This window comes from Trachurus japonicus, chromosome 21, assembly GCF_045865225.1.
Source record: "Trachurus japonicus isolate A0001 chromosome 21, Traja_1.0".
In the NCBI taxonomy this organism is placed as follows: domain Eukaryota; kingdom Metazoa; phylum Chordata; class Actinopteri; order Carangiformes; family Carangidae; genus Trachurus; species Trachurus japonicus.
In genome coordinates this window covers 33,707,709-33,724,632 of record NC_140927.1, presented here as the reverse complement: position 1 = coordinate 33,724,632, position 16,924 = coordinate 33,707,709, and the positions used below count along the sequence as shown (strand labels likewise).

The window sequence follows — 16,924 nt, the reverse complement described above, 5'->3', positions numbered from 1 at the left end:
ATCAATCTGAGCGTGAGCGTACGGTACGCACAAATCTCACGCCAGCTCTGACCAGGTGTACGCACATTTGGAACCAGCGTAGAACATGCAGGAAGGAGTACTGCTGTGTCAAAATGATTATTAAACCATAGTCTAATAACGCAGCGATGTGGATCACATGTTGTTGTTGTTTATATTGATAAAAAGATAAAAAGTAGCCAAAAAAAAAAAAAGAAATGCTACAACCAAGTCTGTGTTGAAAATTTAACTCGACTTTTATTTTGAGCAACTGAGATAAATTAAAAACCACGATGTGACAGATGTTCGTTAATCAGCTGTGTAAACAGAAACAGTCAATGACAGACAGACCTGTTATTGTTAGATCACACACACAAACTTCCAACATCTCCTGCACCAGAGCATGACCGGACGGCTCCTCAGTCTCTCTCTCTGCCGGACACCGGAGCCCCCGGTTGCGGGGGTGGGGGTGGGGGGCTCCGCTACCTGTCCAGATACAGCTGATCTCCGCGGCGGAGTGTTTTTTTTTTTCTTCCCCGCCACCGGGACCTGTCAGCGGGACATCGGACCGGTGTTTCACATCCCTCCATCAGCCGAACCATGCGAGCGGTGCTGATGGTCATAAAGTCACGTTCGCAGCAGTAATATGCCCATATGATTTCTCCTCAATCACTTGTGTTTAGTAAACTGCAGGAGCATTTCATGAGATCGCTGGGTTTCCTGACATGGTCGGTGACACGTGCGTCTGCAGCCTCCATCCATTGGGATTACGCTTATCAATCACAAAATCTATCAATCTATCAATGTCCAGATATTTAATGTTGCCGCCCTCTCCCTGTTCAACGCGGTAACGTCAGTAAAGTCCGTCTTCTTGGCCGTCTTCCGTGTCTCCATGTCGTAAAAGGGGCAGGGCGACACCTCTAAAGCAGGAATATATCGGGGCGTGACATTTAAATGACGCTCGTTTTCAGCTGCCGGATTTATCACCACCACGCCGGTTCTACGCCGAAATCAGCAGCGTACACACTTTTAGTAAATCACACGTGACACTTGGCGTACACTGATATTTACACCAGAATCTACACCAGATCCTGCGCAAGTTTGATAAATGAGGGCCAATGTGTGTGAGTGTTGTAAAGTGAAACAAAACAACAAAAGGCAAGGAGCTGGCTTGGGTGAGCGTGCTGGGACAATGTAGAGAGAGACGAGATCATCAGAGGCAGGGCTTAAGCTAGCTGCAGAACACCGGGTCCAGGTGCTCCACATCAGGCTCCAATCATTCACTCAGGTTGGAAACCTTGGAAAAACACAGGTCTTTCGGACACACCCATACCACACATCACATTTTCACTGTGAACACAAGCGCCCACAGCAGGGCCGTCACAATAGTCAAACCTCAGGTTGAGGAGGAACAATGCAGATTCCATTCTTGGTGTGGAACAGTGGTCCAGATCTTTAACCTTGCAGGACAGGTGTGCTGAAGGGGGCATGGGAGTTTGACCAGCTGGTTTTGTAGACTTGGAGAAGGCTTACAACCGTGTCGCCCTAGGGGCTCTGTGAGGAGTACTGCAGGAGAATGGGGTAACGGTGAGGATGGAGCAGGAGATCAACAGACGGATCAAGGTGGTGTCAGCAGTAGTGCAGACCCTGTAGCCTGTCGGTCTTCTGTGGTGACGAAGGAGTTGAGCCGGAGGGTGAAGCACTCAATTTACTGGTCAGTTTTTGTTGCAAGTAGTAGTGATTGAAAGAATGAGATTGTGGTTACAAGCAGCTGAAATGGTTTCCTCTGCAGGGCAGCTGCGTTCAGCCTTAGATAGAGTGAGGAGTGCAGAGTAAGGTAGGGAGTAGGGAGCATGGAGTAGGGAGCACGGAGTAGGGAGCACGGAGTAGAGCCACTGCTCCATCACATTTAAGTGAAAATCTCAATAGTCTAGGAAAATTACAAAATAATTGTTGTTCTTCAATTATATCAGTTTTGAGATTGTTTGGATCCAAAATCAGAATCATGATTAAAATTCTATTAATTGGGGGCATTGTTTAGATCAGTGGGTAGAGCAGGCTATAGTCCTCGCTGCCCATTGCTGCATGTCATTCCCCCTCCCTCTTTGCCTCCCCATTTCCTGTCTCTCTCAACTATACTAACAATTAAAGGCAAAAAGCCTGAAAAATATACTTTAAAAAGTTTTTTTTTTTATATATAATCAATTGTCCAGCCCTACCCCAGGCAGACCAGAGGGATTTTGTATCCCTCCTAGTCTCCTAGGAGCTGGAAAGTGTTGCCAGGGAGAGGGATGTCTGGAACTGGAATAATTGAAGATTAGCTACTATCTGTGTATATTGAGTTTTTATGCAGGAACCTTGAAAAATCTAAAAAGTACCCCTCTGATCTGGGGCAGATTCAGGCCATAAACCAGAGGGTTATTGATCGGGGGTATGATCAGAAACTCCAGAGATAAAACAACGAAGACAAATGGATTCACTTCCCCAGGCTCTAAACGACTCAGGGAAAGTTCACAGAAGAGAGAGAAAGAAAAGGTGACAAATGTCACGATGTGAGGCAGGCAGGTCTGTAAGGCCTTTCCTCTGAACTCAGACGAGCTTCTCCTGCAGACGATCAGGATGCGCAGGTAGGAGTACAGGACGAAGAACAGAGGGAGGAAGACAGTGGTTATAGTCAGTATACGACCCACTATGGAATTTAGAGTTGTGTCCACGCAGGAGAGCCGAACCACAGACCAGTTAGAGCACAAAATCCTGTGTATTATATTACCACACAAAGGCAGGAGGATGTTGAGGTAGAGAATAGCACCACATACAAATGCAGGGTAGAGCACAGCAAAGATAACAAGAAGTATCAACGTCCTACAGGTCATTTTTCTGTGATAGTGTAAAGGCTGGCAAATAGCAACAAGTCTGTCATAGGCCATGATGCCGAGAATCGTCAGCTCGTTTGATGCATAAGTGTAAATCACATAGATCTGAATGAAACAGAACGGACGTGAGATCAGGTGAGTGTCAGACAGTGTGTCCATCAGAAACCTGGGGAAGAAACCGGCTGAGCCGTACAGAGCGTTTACAGACAAACAGCAGATTAATACATACATGGGCTGATGCAGAGACTTCTCCAGACTCACTGTCAGAATAATGACAGTGTTGGCAGAGATTATAGTCACATAGATCAGCAGACTGACACTGAAGAACAGATATCTGAGGGGCCCGTAGTCTGAAAACAGAGTCAGGTTAAAGTAGAGAGGATTCCGGCTGGTGTTGGTCCTCATGTCGACAACAGAGGTTAACTGAATGAACACACGTCACAGCAGTGGAGGGTGAAAAAGGAAAGTTAATGACCAAGTCCAATTTGACCAAGTCCAATTTGACAAAACTTGTCCCAAACCATAAGATAATCACATTTTACATAAGTCAACCTACACTTCCATAACAGTGTGCATACATACATCCAACCAATGTTAAATATCCCACATGCAGACCCAGAGAATGTACAGGATGAATTAGTTATGAATCAGAAGTCGTTAAAGTTAATGACAGATTATAACAGATCAGAGTCAGAGGTAAAATGTTCTCTCAACAGCAGAGGACCTTGGTGATGTCATAGTGAAATGTTTCAGAATTACAGTCCAGAGATATTTACTTTCCAGATTAGTGGTATTACTGCAATACACTCATAGTGCTGCTGTATTGATTGTCCTCTGTGTTACCAGTACAGAGGAAGTCTACATAATAAGTTTCCACTGACAAAAACCTTGAATGAAGCCTTCACCTCACTTCACAACTGACTATCTGACTGACTATTCAATGAAGACTTCACAGCTGAAGTCTCCACGCTGCACTGATCCAGACTGAAGCAGCGGTGGGAAATTTATCTTCTGTTGCTGCTGCCTGGATAGATGGAAGCAGTGATGAGTCTAGCCAGAGTCCAGAGGGAGGTAAAGCCATACACCTGACCTCAAACACCACACTAACACAGGGTGGAGTCGCCTTTGGTCTCCAACAACTACAGCTCTTTGTTGCATGATGGAAACTTTTGTAATATTCTGTTCTACCACATCCCAACGATGTTCTACTGGATTCAGATCTGCAGTCATGAAAGGTCACTGAAGGTGACCTGGAGCCTTAAGGCCCCCACATACTCAGGCGTTCTAGACTCCAAGCATACTCGAGGCGGACTTAGTGCGGACCCAAAGTGGACTTCTGCTGGACCCCCCCAACCCCCAACTATCCAAGATCCTCAACTTCCGCACTCCAGGGTTTTCCATGGAGTTTTTCCTCAGTTGATGTGAGGGTCTAAGGGCAGAGGATGTTGTTATGATGCCATGTAAAGCCCTTTGAGACTTACTGTTTGTAAAAACGGGCTACACGAATAAAATTGCCTTGTCTTGGCTTGCCACTCTCCCACACCTTGCCACTCTCCCACACCATAGCCCTGCTCTCCTCTTTATCAACCCCCAAAACATCTTCAAACATTCATCCTCATCTCTACAACCGTGGCCAAAAAAATATTCTACTCAACTGGAAAGACCAAACAAAACTATCACTTAAACACTGTTACAATCTGCTAACTGAACACTCAAATTCTTACATTTACCATAAAAGTATCACATAACACCTGGTCCCCATTCATGCAATTTATCCAGAGGTATTATATGTAGTTTTTGATAATTCCCTGATCAATCACCATGATCATTTTTGGAGAAATTATGAGATTATAATGGGTGTGTATTGCACGGAATGTTCGTGTCAGAGTGCGTGACATCATCGGTTAGAGTGGGAGAAGTTGTCTGAAATCATCTGAAACTTTTCTCTTTCCATACTCCTCCTGGACACAATTTACACTCTACACACATGATTTTTTTCAGAATTTGTAGACACTCTTGTTATCTCTCTCATCATGTGCTCAACATATCTGAGAGCCTTACAGAATTCGAATTGTCAGCCTCTAAGTGCGGCCATGTCTGTCTCTGCTCCTCATTGACTCCAATACAAAGATTTTCTGTGAGAAGCAGAACAGACCCCTGTTTTAGGGTGTATCCACACCTGTTTAGTGCGCACCAAATGTTAAAATGATACATTGTTAGTGCAGTTGCGTTCACACCTGCTTTTTGTCACTCGGGACCAAACTTGGAGAGCGTCCTGTCTCCATGACTACCGGTTGAAATCTGGAAGCACTGATTGATAAAACTTTCATGATGGAGACTCCAGTAGGGCCGGTTGTTCATTTCATCTGGTCATTTATTTCTGTATTGTTTGCATGTATAACTCTGTTTGGTACTTCCGGCTGGTTTCCGGTTGCGTTCACCCAGCTCGGTCCCGTTAGTTCCCGGTTAAACTTTAAACACGGGCGGACCTCTGCTGCTCGGTAACCAGCTGCTCCGCGGACCTGAGGGACGGACCCGCCGACCTGTCGGTGTCTGAGCGGACTCAGCGGACACGCACCGACCGGCTGCCCCGCTGCTGCTGCTTCGTTTGTGGGGGCAGAGCTCCGCAGCACCGGAGGACCGGGCGGTCTCCCCGCTGCGTTAACCCGTTGTCAGCGACTACGGGAGCCCCTTTAGCTTAGGCTGGAGCCGAACCGAGACAAGACGACCTCCTCAGGCCGCACTAGTTTTGGTGCGCATTAGAGTGCGATGTGCTTTCACACCGACCCAAACTGGACCAAATTTAGTGCGCACCAGATTTAGTGCGCACTAACACTGCAGGTGTGAATACACCCTTAGAATTGCACATTTCAGCAAAACATTTACTGTAGAAACACCAAAATCACACCAAAGTGTTCAAGAAGTCCTTGTGACGTTCACGGTGTGTTCTTTTCTGATAGGAGTTACCGTTTTGTCAGAATAAGCCTAAATGCGAGACCAGTGCAGAGGCAGAAAATCGCTCTTTTTCTCCATGTTTCTGTCTGCCTCAGCCAGGGGGGCCCCTATCGTCATTTGCAACCGTTGCAACATTTGCCATGGTAACCTCTGAGCCTCAGGCCAGAGCTCGTTAAGGTTCATAAACAATCCACCTGGCCCTTGTTAACATGTTTATAAACAATCCACCTGGAGCCACACACACCAACACATACAGGTAGCTTCATGTGATTACAGTTACAGACACACACACACACCAAAACACAAAGGTAACATACACATACTGTACGTGCACTCCTCTCCCACACACACAAACACCAACACACAGGTAACTTAGGCCTAGTCCACACGAGCCCGGGTATTTTTGAAACCGGAGTTTTGCTCCGCGTCCACACGAGTGGTGTAATAAAAACACTCCGTACACACGCAACCATGAAATCCGCTACCAAGTGACGCAATGCACGTGTGGAAGGCTGTTTTAACCAATCAAAATACAGTGGAAACCGCTTATGGATCAAAAGGCTTGGGACGGAATCATTTCTATACAAATGCTGTTTAAATAATTCGTTATCAAGAAATCCGCTTATAGTGTTCATTTTTGGTCATTTTATGTATGAAAACATGCGCCAAAACAATTTCAAAACTACGTGCAGCCTTAGCTATTTATTATTTATTTTCGGCGGTGTCCCTTTGACTTGCATTGCTGCAGCAGCCTGCACATGTTGCTGCGCTGTGTCTTGACTCTTGTGCTGTGTGTTGTTGTGTGCTGTGTTGTTGTGCTGTGTGCGTCACCTGGCTGCTGAGCCACATGACTGTCTGTCGGTGCGGCGCAACTCTTTATCACAGGCTGTTGTGTTGTCTGTCAAAACATGGATGAATGAAACATCATATCCACTTTATATCGACCGCGAACGTCGCGAATACATTTTTGGCTCTTGGCTCGCTCCGTTCATCTCCGCATAGGCTCTTTTTTATCACTGCATGACAGCAGTGCCAACCCCCCCTCCCGTCGTACCCGGTCTGACAGTGACATAGGCTATTGCCTGTTCATTCATGAAAATCATCCCGAAAAACTCTCAAACAAGGTGGGGAATAAGAAACTGCGGCGCTACTGTAGTAGTTCTGTCATTTTAAAAACAGCTGATCTGTAGCGTCACTTGTTACTGTAAATGATGCTGTGTGGAAAACCAGCTGTGGTCTGTGATTGAGGGTGAGTTTGGAGCTGACAAGAGGATCGTCCTGACGACCGTTTCGTTATATTTTTCTCATCGAAAAACTATACAAATAGCATTTAGATGATGTAAAAAAAAACAAAAAAAAGTGATAAAAATCCACTTTGTCACCTCCATTTTTGCGAGCTCACCTGCAAACCGCTGCAAACAACCTCTGCGAGCTGGCAGTGTTTACATCAGCACGTGTGCAGCTATGACGTAAACGAGAAAAACAATCACGGTTGCAGTGTCCACACGCACCCGGTGAAACCAACCCCGGCCGAAAACCCCACCCTGGACTCCGGTTTCAAAAAACCACGGTTTCAGGGTTCCAAAAGCGCGGTTGCGTGTGGACAGGACATACAACGGTTTCAAAAATACCCGGGCTTGTGTGGACAAGGCCTTAATGTGATTACAGCTCCTCAGTTTCTTAGTTTCTTATAGAAAGATGATCATGTGTCTGTCTGATCAGCTCTGTCTTGACCTTAAGGTCGTGGGTTTGATTCCCATGTTGACAGAGGTAGCAAAACCGGCAGTAGCCCCCCGTGGTCCTATCAAAATTTCCCAGAGGAAATTTTCTAGTTATCAATATTATGAGCTCAATCAATGAGCACAAAGTTATTCATATGGTATTAACATGAAAGACACACATTATCCATTTGAATGTGTCTATGTTCTGGACTAAAACAGCATTTGTATCTAACTAATTATCATGTCAGAAAATGATCATTCATCAGATCATTCATCTTTTAGATTTAGTTGTTTTCAAATGAAATATGAACTGTATCACATCAAATAATCAAACATGATGGGTTTTTCAGAAAGGTGTAATGAGTTCAAAGTCAGGGGCCCCAGTATTGTTTAATGTGCATTTGTCATAGAAACAAACAATAATTGAAAATATTTTCTTTAAATATCACATAGTAACATCACGTCTGTACATTTGCTTCAGCATTAATACATCAGATAATTTTGGCTGGAGAGAACAAACTCTTCAGGTGTTTAGAGATTTCTTTCATTTTCAGTCCATACATTATTGGATTAAACAGAGGATGATACGTCACTATTTGCAAAGTCATTATTAAACTTACAGTTTTTGGAAAATCCGATTCCAGCCGAATTGTGATAACTTCATACGCACACGAACAGGAAAAGTTGATTAAAACCAGCAGGTGAGGTAAACAGGTCTGTGCAGCTTTCTTCCTCACTTCTCTGCTGCTTCTATAGGAGATGACCAGTATCCTGGTGTATGTGAACAGGATGAAGAGGACAGGCAGAACTATAACATTCAGCAAAACCATCACATCGTATATAACTTGTGCACTCGAAAAAACACACTGCAGTTTATAAATAGCGTTGTTACAGAAAATTGCTTTCAGAGTGAAGCTGCAGAGTTTTTCATTCGCACTGAGTACGGTCGACACAGCGACCTGAGAGGCCGGCATGAGCCATGCTAAGATCAGGAAAAAAGTCACTGTGGTTCTTCTCATGATAACTTGATATTGCAGAGGTTTACATATAGACACATACCTATCATAGGCCATGGCTGTCAACAGTAAGAACTCTGAGCCACTTAAAGAATAAAATATATGAAACTGAAAGAGACAAGCTGAATAAGATATGACCTGTTTTTCAGACAGAAAGTCAATCAGCAGCTTTGGGTAGATGACGGTGCTCTGAAAAACAGAGTTCAGTAACAAAGCTGCGATGAAAATGTACATGGGCTCATGCAGGTTCTGGTGAGTCCATATAAGGTACACAATGGTGGAATTACTGCAAATTATAAGAATATATACTGTAAAGATAATCACAAAATATATATATCTGTATCTGTCCACTTCCACATGCCCCCCAAGAGTAACATAAGTCACATTAAATTCATCATCCATTAATTGACCTTATTGATAGAAGAGGAATACAACAGGCAAATTAAAGTATCAATAACAGAAGGTATCAGCCTGTACAATGTAGCCACATGTAAACTGAGAGTATTTTCATTCACAGTTACCTGACCCCTCGGAGCATGTTCATCTCCAGTTTTCACACTGAGGAGGTTGAGTATGAGTACGGACTTTTATCAGATCGCTTTACCCTTCATGGCTCGAGCTGTCAACACATGGACAGCCTCGTGGAACTCTGGGGGTTTTGCAAAGAGTGGAAAAGAGACTAATGCCGGTACACACTGTGCGAGTTTGGGCCGTCGCAGACGAAAGACGACCATCGTAGGAGAATCGTGGCGAAATCTTTGGTCGTGGCTCTAAATCGGCCGTTTTACGTCGCACTGTGAGATAGGTTCTAGGACGGCCGTTGTCAGCGTCTTGCGACCAAAGACGACCTGCGATTAAATTCTGACAGTGTCAGAAAACTGCTACGACGTACGTCTACTAATCAGCTGATGGACGTCTATCAGTTTTACTATGGTGGCGCAGATGACAGGGATGAGCAATTATTTCCGAGTAAATAGTCATTCAATTAAAAAAAACAAATAGTTTATGTCATCTTGTCTGGAAAAGTGCTTGCTTCCTTTTACTGTCGCAGAAGAAGGAGGAACATAGGCTACAGCCATCAGAAAGGTTGTGTGTGAAACTATGTCAAAAAAAAAAAAAAAGAAACCCATGTGCAGACTGTGATGAGAAGCGGTCGCCTACCGGAGAACATTGATGTGTTTACGCCGGGAGAGGTGACTTCGTCCTCGTAGATAGCTCTTATTATGTGACGGTACCGCTGTGATGTTCTCCGGTACCAATACAGGCCGTGATTTCAGTTTTAAATAACGGACGGCGCTAAACGACAACTGGCGGTAGGCTACTGCTCCTCTGGTGCCGGTGACAGACACGTGTGTGTGTGTCTGTGTGTGAAGAGGGAGGGAGGGAGGGTAGCGGGCGACCTGCGATTCAGTAGAACGATCATCGTACAGTCTGCACACGTCAAACTTGACGTCGTACCAAAGATTATTAGATCCATGTCGCACAGTGTGTCATGCACAGTGTATAGAGGCCATAAGAGGAGGATGCCCCAGGACCAATGGAGGCAGGTGAGACAGCTGCTGACAAACTGACCCGGAGTCAGTTACACCTGGGGTCTGTTTCAGAAAGCAAGATTAGTGGAAACTCTGAGTATGTTGAGCCTGCTTCCTGAAACGGACCCCTGGCGTTAACATTCGTCTCCATGTCCACGTTGAGATCCAATCATATGTTTGCACTGGTAAATCAAAAAAATAAATAGTAGAAGAAGAGAAAACTGTAGCGTCATCCTCACTCCATCCAGGAGTATCCACAACGTCTCCACAGTTTCTGACGCTGACCCTCATTCCTAAATTTCCTCTCTTTGTCAATTTCTTCTGCTAATTCAGCATGGCTTCAGCTATGGCTTTCAGCATTCACACGCATTTTCCTTATGGAAATGCTCTTTCTAGTAATTCTCACATCTTCCGGCATTTTTTGCAGTCCAACTAGTCCTGTATACTTTGTGCTACTTCAACAATTAAAACATCAAATTGTGCAGCTTCTTCTGGATATTCATTTCTTTAAATACTTTTTATACTTTTTTTCAAATATTACACTTTTTCAGATTTTTTTGTCCCATAGGAAATGCATTGGACCGGTCCTCAAAATGTCAGGACAGGACACACACCTGTTAGAACAGAACACACCTGTTAGAACAGGACACACCTGTTAGAATGCACCTGACCAAGAGAATCTCTGTAGAACCATAAACACCTCACTGCTCTTTGTATCAGTCGCTGTAGCGACTAGAAGAACCAGATCATGACCAGATCAGAACCGGACCAGAACCAGGTCAAAAATGGACCAGAACCAGGTCAGAACCGTGTCAGCAGGTGGCAGCTCTATCACTATCACTAACCTGTGTGAACTGAAGTCTCCCCCTCTGCCCATATTTGGACTGGCTGGGTTTAGGGGGCGGGGCCTCGTGCTGCCAGGTGTTGAGCTCCAGGACCAATGGAGGCAGGTGATGTCATCACTGCCACGAGGCTCAGAGCAGGTGGGACAGCTGCTGACAAACTGACCCGGAGTCAGTTACACCTGGCGTTAACATGCGTCTCCATGTCCACGGTGAGATCCGATCACATGTTTGCACTGGTAAATCAAAATAGAAAAAAGAAAATAAATAGTAAAAGAAGAGAAAACTGTAGCCGTCATCCTCACTCCATCCACGAGTATCCACAGCGTCTCCACAGCTTCTGACGCTGATCCTCATTCCTAAATTTCCTCTTTTTGTCAATTTCTTATGTTAATTCAGCATGGCTTCAGCTATGGCTTTCAGCATTCACACGCATTTTCCTTATGGAAACGCTCTTTCTAGTAATTCTCACATCAACGTTGGTAAACTCTCTGGCGCGTGCCCCGAGCTCAGACTCTCTCTCTTTGCGAGATTTAAAGTGTCCAACAAATACTTTTCTGTCATTGAGCAACATGCCATTCATTTTCTCAATGGCCCACTCAGCAGCCTCGTGGGTCTCAAAGCGTACAAAGCCGTAACCCTTTAAGCCATTTTCATCACAAACCACCTTGCAGGAAAGGATGTTTCCGAACGCAGAGAAGGCGATGGACTTGTCCAGGTTCTTGATGAACATGTTTCCCACTCCACTCTTCCTCAGTGAGGGGTCACGCCACATGATGCGGAGGGGTCTGCCTTTGATTACATCGAAATTCATGGTGCCCAGGGCTCTTTCAGCATCAACTAGCTGTTGGAAGTTGACATGGCATATCCGAGGGATCGACGGGTGATCATGTCTCTGCATACTCTGATGGAGAGGATGGGACCTGCCGGGCTGAATTTATCGGACAGCGGCTTTGCCCGGGCACTACTGTTATTGTGTGGATTTTTTCTTCCATAATATTTTTCATCTTCCGGACGATTTTCGATTCGCTACTAGTCCTGCAACTCGAAGAGTTGCAGGCCAAATTATATATCAAAACGTGCGGTTCGATCGGGATCGGGGTGCTATTACTTTTCTCAACAGTTTACGAATGTCGCGAAAAACTGCGCAAAAATTTGCATTGAAGTCAATGGGACGGGCGAAAAAAAAAGAGCAAAAAAGACCAATCATTGGAGTTTAACAAACGTCTACTGCTCAGGCATACTTTCACCTAGAGACTCCATTTAAACTTTAAACAGTAGACACAAGTCTTGTGTATTGTCGTATTACACCACGTTTTGATAGGTCATATAGTTTTTGATCAATCCCTGTTCAATGACCACGATCATTTTTGGAGAAATTATGAGATTATAATGGTTGTGTATTGCACGGAATGTTCGTGTCAGAGTGCGTGACATCATCGGTTAGAGTGGGAGAGATGCCAGAAAAACTCCAGATTTTTTCTCTTTCCAAACTCCAAACGGCCACAATTTACACTCCACACACATAATTTTTTCAGAATTTGTAAGACAAACTTGTTATCTCTCTTATCATCTGCTCAAAATATCAGAGAGACTTACAGAATTTAAACTCGGAGCCTCTGAGTGCGGCCACGTCTGTCTCTGCTCCTCATTGACTCCAATATAAATATTTTCTGAGAGAAGCAGAACGGCCTGATGTTTTAAAACTGCCAGCGTCGCCAAAATATTTACTGTAGAAACACCAAATCGTACCAAAAATTTCAGTAAGTCCTTAGAGCAACGTTGATCTGTGTTTTGTTCTGATAGGAGTTACCGTTTTGTCATGCTAAGCCTAAATGTGAGACCGGTGCAGAGGCAGAAAATCACTCTTTTTCTCCACGTTTCTGTCTGTCTCAGCCTGCAGGGGCTCGTTAACTTCATAAACAATCCACCTCTCCCACACACACAAACACACACCTTCATGTGATTAAAACACAGCTAACGTACATGTGCGCACGTCAGCGCGCATCCTCTCTCACACACACAAACACACACCTTCATGTGATTAAAACACAGTTAACGTGCAACAGAATTTAAACTTAAACCATGATTTAATCTGGTTTTAAAGTTAAACCTTGTTGGTGCAATCCAGCCCTAGTGTTTTTTTTATGCTCTCTCTACTTGATCTTACGCTCTGACTACTTTGAGAACCAACACCCACAGCAGGTGTGGTGTGAACAGGACACAGAGCTCACAGACCTGCCCTCCCTCCACCTCCTTACCGCAGACACAAGAATAAACATGGACATGATGGAAACGGTTTCCATTTCCAAACTTTTCACCACTATGAGAACCATTATCAGCAGGTGATGAGGAGCCAACGCAGCAGATATCACTATGCTCCATACACCATCACAGGGTCAGCCAACCCTAACCCTCACATAATGGACAATACTACTGAGATGCTTTATTCAGACTGTGTCAAATGCGTCAAATGCCTCTCGTGGGAGCAGCTGATAGAGTCCCCCCCAGCTGAAAGCAGCCCACCCCACCAGCCAAAGGGTCCAGGACCATAGGGACTGCAGTGGAAGAAGGCTGCCTTAACACCCTGCACAATGGCACCCAGTACACAGAAGTTAGACAGGACCAGTCAGCCCATCACCTGGTCCGTTCAACAAATCAGTTTATGCTACTGTGATTTATGTAGCCTAGTTAAATACTACAGTAATCATCATAGTGTATTGGCAGGAAAGACCATTTAAATCTGTATCAAATATCGATTAATGAATTAATCGATAATTTGCATGTTGGTCTTGGTTAAGTACCACCTTGAAAAAAAAAACAATGTTGTGTTGCTTAAGCTATTCAGTCATTCAATGGTATACTAAAGTGAAAAAAATGCTTCTCACTGTTCTCAGGTCAAATATTTATATGGGATTAAAATGCAATTAATTAATTACAAAGCCTCTAATTAATTAGATTAATTGTTTTAATTGAGTCCTGGCCCTATTACACAAGATAAACACACACACACACACACACACACACACATACACACACACACACAGGTAACCTAATGTGATTACAGCTCCTCCATATCAGTGCTTATAGAAAGATGATCATGTGTCTGTCTGATCAGCTCTGTCTTGACTTTAAGATCGTGGGTTTGATTCCCATGTTGACAGAGATGGCAAAATCGGCAGTAGCCGTGGCCCATTCAAAATTTCCCGAGAGGAAATTTTCTAGTTCCTTATACTCCCCCTGGGTCAGTCTAGAAAAACGTGACCTCGCCCGCTGAGACTTTTCCGGAACAGCGACAGTCAAGAACCCCCCTCTCCCTCCTCCCTTCTCCCTCTTCCCCCCTCCCCCCCTCCTGTTTTTATTTTATTTCATTTTTTATCAAGGAAGTAAATGCATCTCTGCATTTGGCAAGGTTGAACAGACGTGGATTATATTGTGCTTTACCTGCAGTGGAGATCATTATGCTCTAATAACATCGAAAAATGAAGAGACATGTTCCTTCTTTGATCATACAGAAGTTTTTTTTATTGAAAATTTGTAACATCAAACCTGAAACCTTGAAGTTTTTGACCTGGCACATTTACTGTCTTCTGTCACTACACGCTTGCAGATTAAAGTGCTTTTGTTTGGCACAAACTGAGAATCACAACCTGCTCAATAAAGGCACCAGGTCATTGTACAAAAAGACACCATTTAACTGCACATTCATTCTATATCTGTAAAGTATTACTGTTATTATCAATATTATGAGCTCAATCAATAAGCACAAAGTTATTCATATTGATATACATGGTACATGGTGGCAAGACACACATTATCCATTTGAATGTGTCTATGTTCTGGACTAAAACAGCATTTGTATCTAACCTAATTGTCATGTCAGGATATACCATCATTCATCTTTTAGATTTAGTTGTTTACAAATGAAATATGAACTGTATCACATCAAATAATCAAACATGATGGGTTTTTCAGAAAGGTGTAATGAGTTCAAAGTCAGGGGCCCCAGTATTGCTTAATGTGCATTTGTCATAGAAACAAACAATAATTGAAAATATTTTCTTTAAATATCACATAGTAACATCACGTCTGTACATTTGCTTCAGCATTAATACATCAGATAATTTTGGCTGGAGAAAACAACCTCTTCAGGTGTTTAGAGATTTCTTTCATTTTCAGTCCATACATGATTGGATTAAACAGAGGATGATACATCACTATTTGCAAAGTCATTATTAAACGTACAGTTTTTGGAAAATCCGATTCCAGCTGAACTGTGATAACATCATACGCACACAAACAGGAGAAGTTGATTAAAACCAGCAGGTGAGGTAAACAGGTCTGTGCAGCTTTCTTCCTCACTTCTCTGCTGCTTCTATAGGAGATGACCAGTATCCTGGTGTATGTAAACAGGATGAAGAGGACAGGCAGAAGTGCAACATTCAGCAAAATCACCATATCGTGTATAATTTGTGCACTTGAAACAACACACTGCAGTTTATAAACAGTGTTGTTACAGAAAACTGCTTTCAGAGTGAAGCTGCAGAGTTTCTTATTTGCACTGAGTCCGGCCGGCACAGCGACCTGAGAGGCTGGCAGGAGCCAGGCTAAGATCAGGAAGAAAATCACTGTGGTTCTTCTCATGATAACTGGATATTGCAGAGGTTTACATATAGACACATACCTATCATAAGCCATGGCTGACAACAGTAAGAACTCTGAGCCACCTAAAGAGTAAAATATATGAAACTGAAAGAGACAAGCTGAATAAGATATGACCTGTTTTTCAGACAAAAAGTCAATCAGCAGCTTTGGGTAGATGACGGTGCTCAGAAAAACAGAGTTCAGTAACAAAGCTGCGATGAAAATATACATGGGCTCATGCAGGTTCTGGTGAGTCCATATAAGGTACACAATGGTGGAATTACTGCAAATTATAAGAATATATACTGTAAAGATAATCACAAAATATATATATCTGTATCTGTCCACTTCCACATGCCCCCCAAGAGTAACATAAGTCACATTAAATTCATCATCCATTAATTGACCTTGATAGAAGAGGCAGATAATACAACAGACAAATTAAGGCAGATAATACAACAGACAAATTAAAGTATCAATAACAGAAGGTATCAGCCTGTACAGTGTAAACTGAGAGTATTTTCATTCAGTTACCTGACCCCTCGGAGCATGTTCATCTCCAGTTTTCACACTGAGGAGGGACTTTTATCAGATTGCTTTACCCCTCATGGCTCGAGCTGTCGACACATGGACAGCCTCATGGAACTCTGGGGGTTTTGCAAAGAGTGGAAAAGAGAGAGCGACCAAGAGAAGATGTTTGAAACTTGTATAATGTGTCAGGAGACCAAAAGGTCTGCGCTGGAAAATGTGGCCTTTGATTATTCAGTAAAAAGTGAGCTTCAATTATCACTGTGTAAAGTGCATCAACATATTAGCCTATACATTTAATATAAGTGTTTAATTTATATTCCTGCGACCAGTGTTGGTTAGTAACGCATTATTAGTAACACCGTTACATAACGCCGTTATTTTATTCAGTAACTAATAACGTAACGCGTTGTTTTTTTAAATCCAGTAACTCAGTTCCTGTCACCAAACGCTGCGTTACTCCATTCCTTTTTGGTGAGGTTTTACAACGGCACACAGTTCCCTTATCATTTTAGCGATCAATAAAGTTTTATTGAATTCAAAGAAAGACAGAGCACACTGTGAAAAACAAAGCACTTGGTGCCCTCTAGCGTCCCACACGTAATCAAACACGCTCCATGAAGAGGACTGGACAGGTCAGGTCAGGGCATGGCATGACGGCGAGCTAAGCTAATGTTAGCTAACGCAGCATCCGAGACCGAGAGTCACAGCGAGCACACACAAACACCTACTTCACCCAAGCAGCAGCGGTTGGAGTTTGACAGACGGACTCGAATTATGAAACGGTAAACACAGCTGATTGATCGGGAAAAATTA

The 16,924-nt window shown here is 43.5% G+C and overlaps 4 protein-coding genes across 4 annotated transcripts; all 4 read right to left on the bottom strand.

Annotated features, from left to right (window-relative positions):
- Window positions 1–2,342: 2,342 nt before the first annotated feature.
- On the bottom strand, window positions 2,343–3,275 carry LOC146965648 (olfactory receptor 10A3-like). Its single transcript, XM_085765071.1, has one exon. It carries the CDS (start codon window positions 3,273–3,275, stop codon window positions 2,343–2,345), a length of 933 nt encoding a protein of 310 aa, XP_085621197.1.
- A 4,762-nt stretch (window positions 3,276–8,037) lies between these two features.
- Window positions 8,038–8,964, bottom strand: LOC146965647 (olfactory receptor 6N2-like). Its single transcript, XM_085764636.1, has one exon. It carries the CDS (start codon window positions 8,962–8,964, stop codon window positions 8,038–8,040), a length of 927 nt encoding a protein of 308 aa, XP_085620762.1.
- Window positions 8,965–11,342: 2,378 nt separating this feature from the next.
- LOC146965646 (polyadenylate-binding protein 1-like 2) lies at window positions 11,343–14,734 on the bottom strand. The gene is given in 4 exon segments (XM_085765070.1): window positions 11,343–11,797; window positions 11,800–11,903; window positions 13,107–13,192; window positions 14,726–14,734. Coding segments are annotated over 4 exon segments (654 nt in total).
- A 318-nt stretch (window positions 14,735–15,052) lies between these two features.
- Window positions 15,053–15,979, bottom strand: LOC146965645 (olfactory receptor 6N2-like). Its single transcript, XM_085764574.1, has one exon. The coding sequence runs from the start codon at window positions 15,977–15,979 to the stop codon at window positions 15,053–15,055; it is 927 nt and encodes a 308-aa protein (XP_085620700.1).
- Window positions 15,980–16,924: the final 945 nt, after the last annotated feature.

Coding starts and splice junctions, on each gene's coding strand:
- LOC146965648 (XM_085765071.1), bottom strand. CDS start 3,275: ATGAGGACCAACACCAGCCGGAATCCTCTCTACTTTAACCTGACTCTG.
- LOC146965647 (XM_085764636.1), bottom strand. CDS start 8,964: ATGGATGATGAATTTAATGTGACTTATGTTACTCTTGGGGGGCATGTG.
- LOC146965645 (XM_085764574.1), bottom strand. CDS start 15,979: ATGGATGATGAATTTAATGTGACTTATGTTACTCTTGGGGGGCATGTG.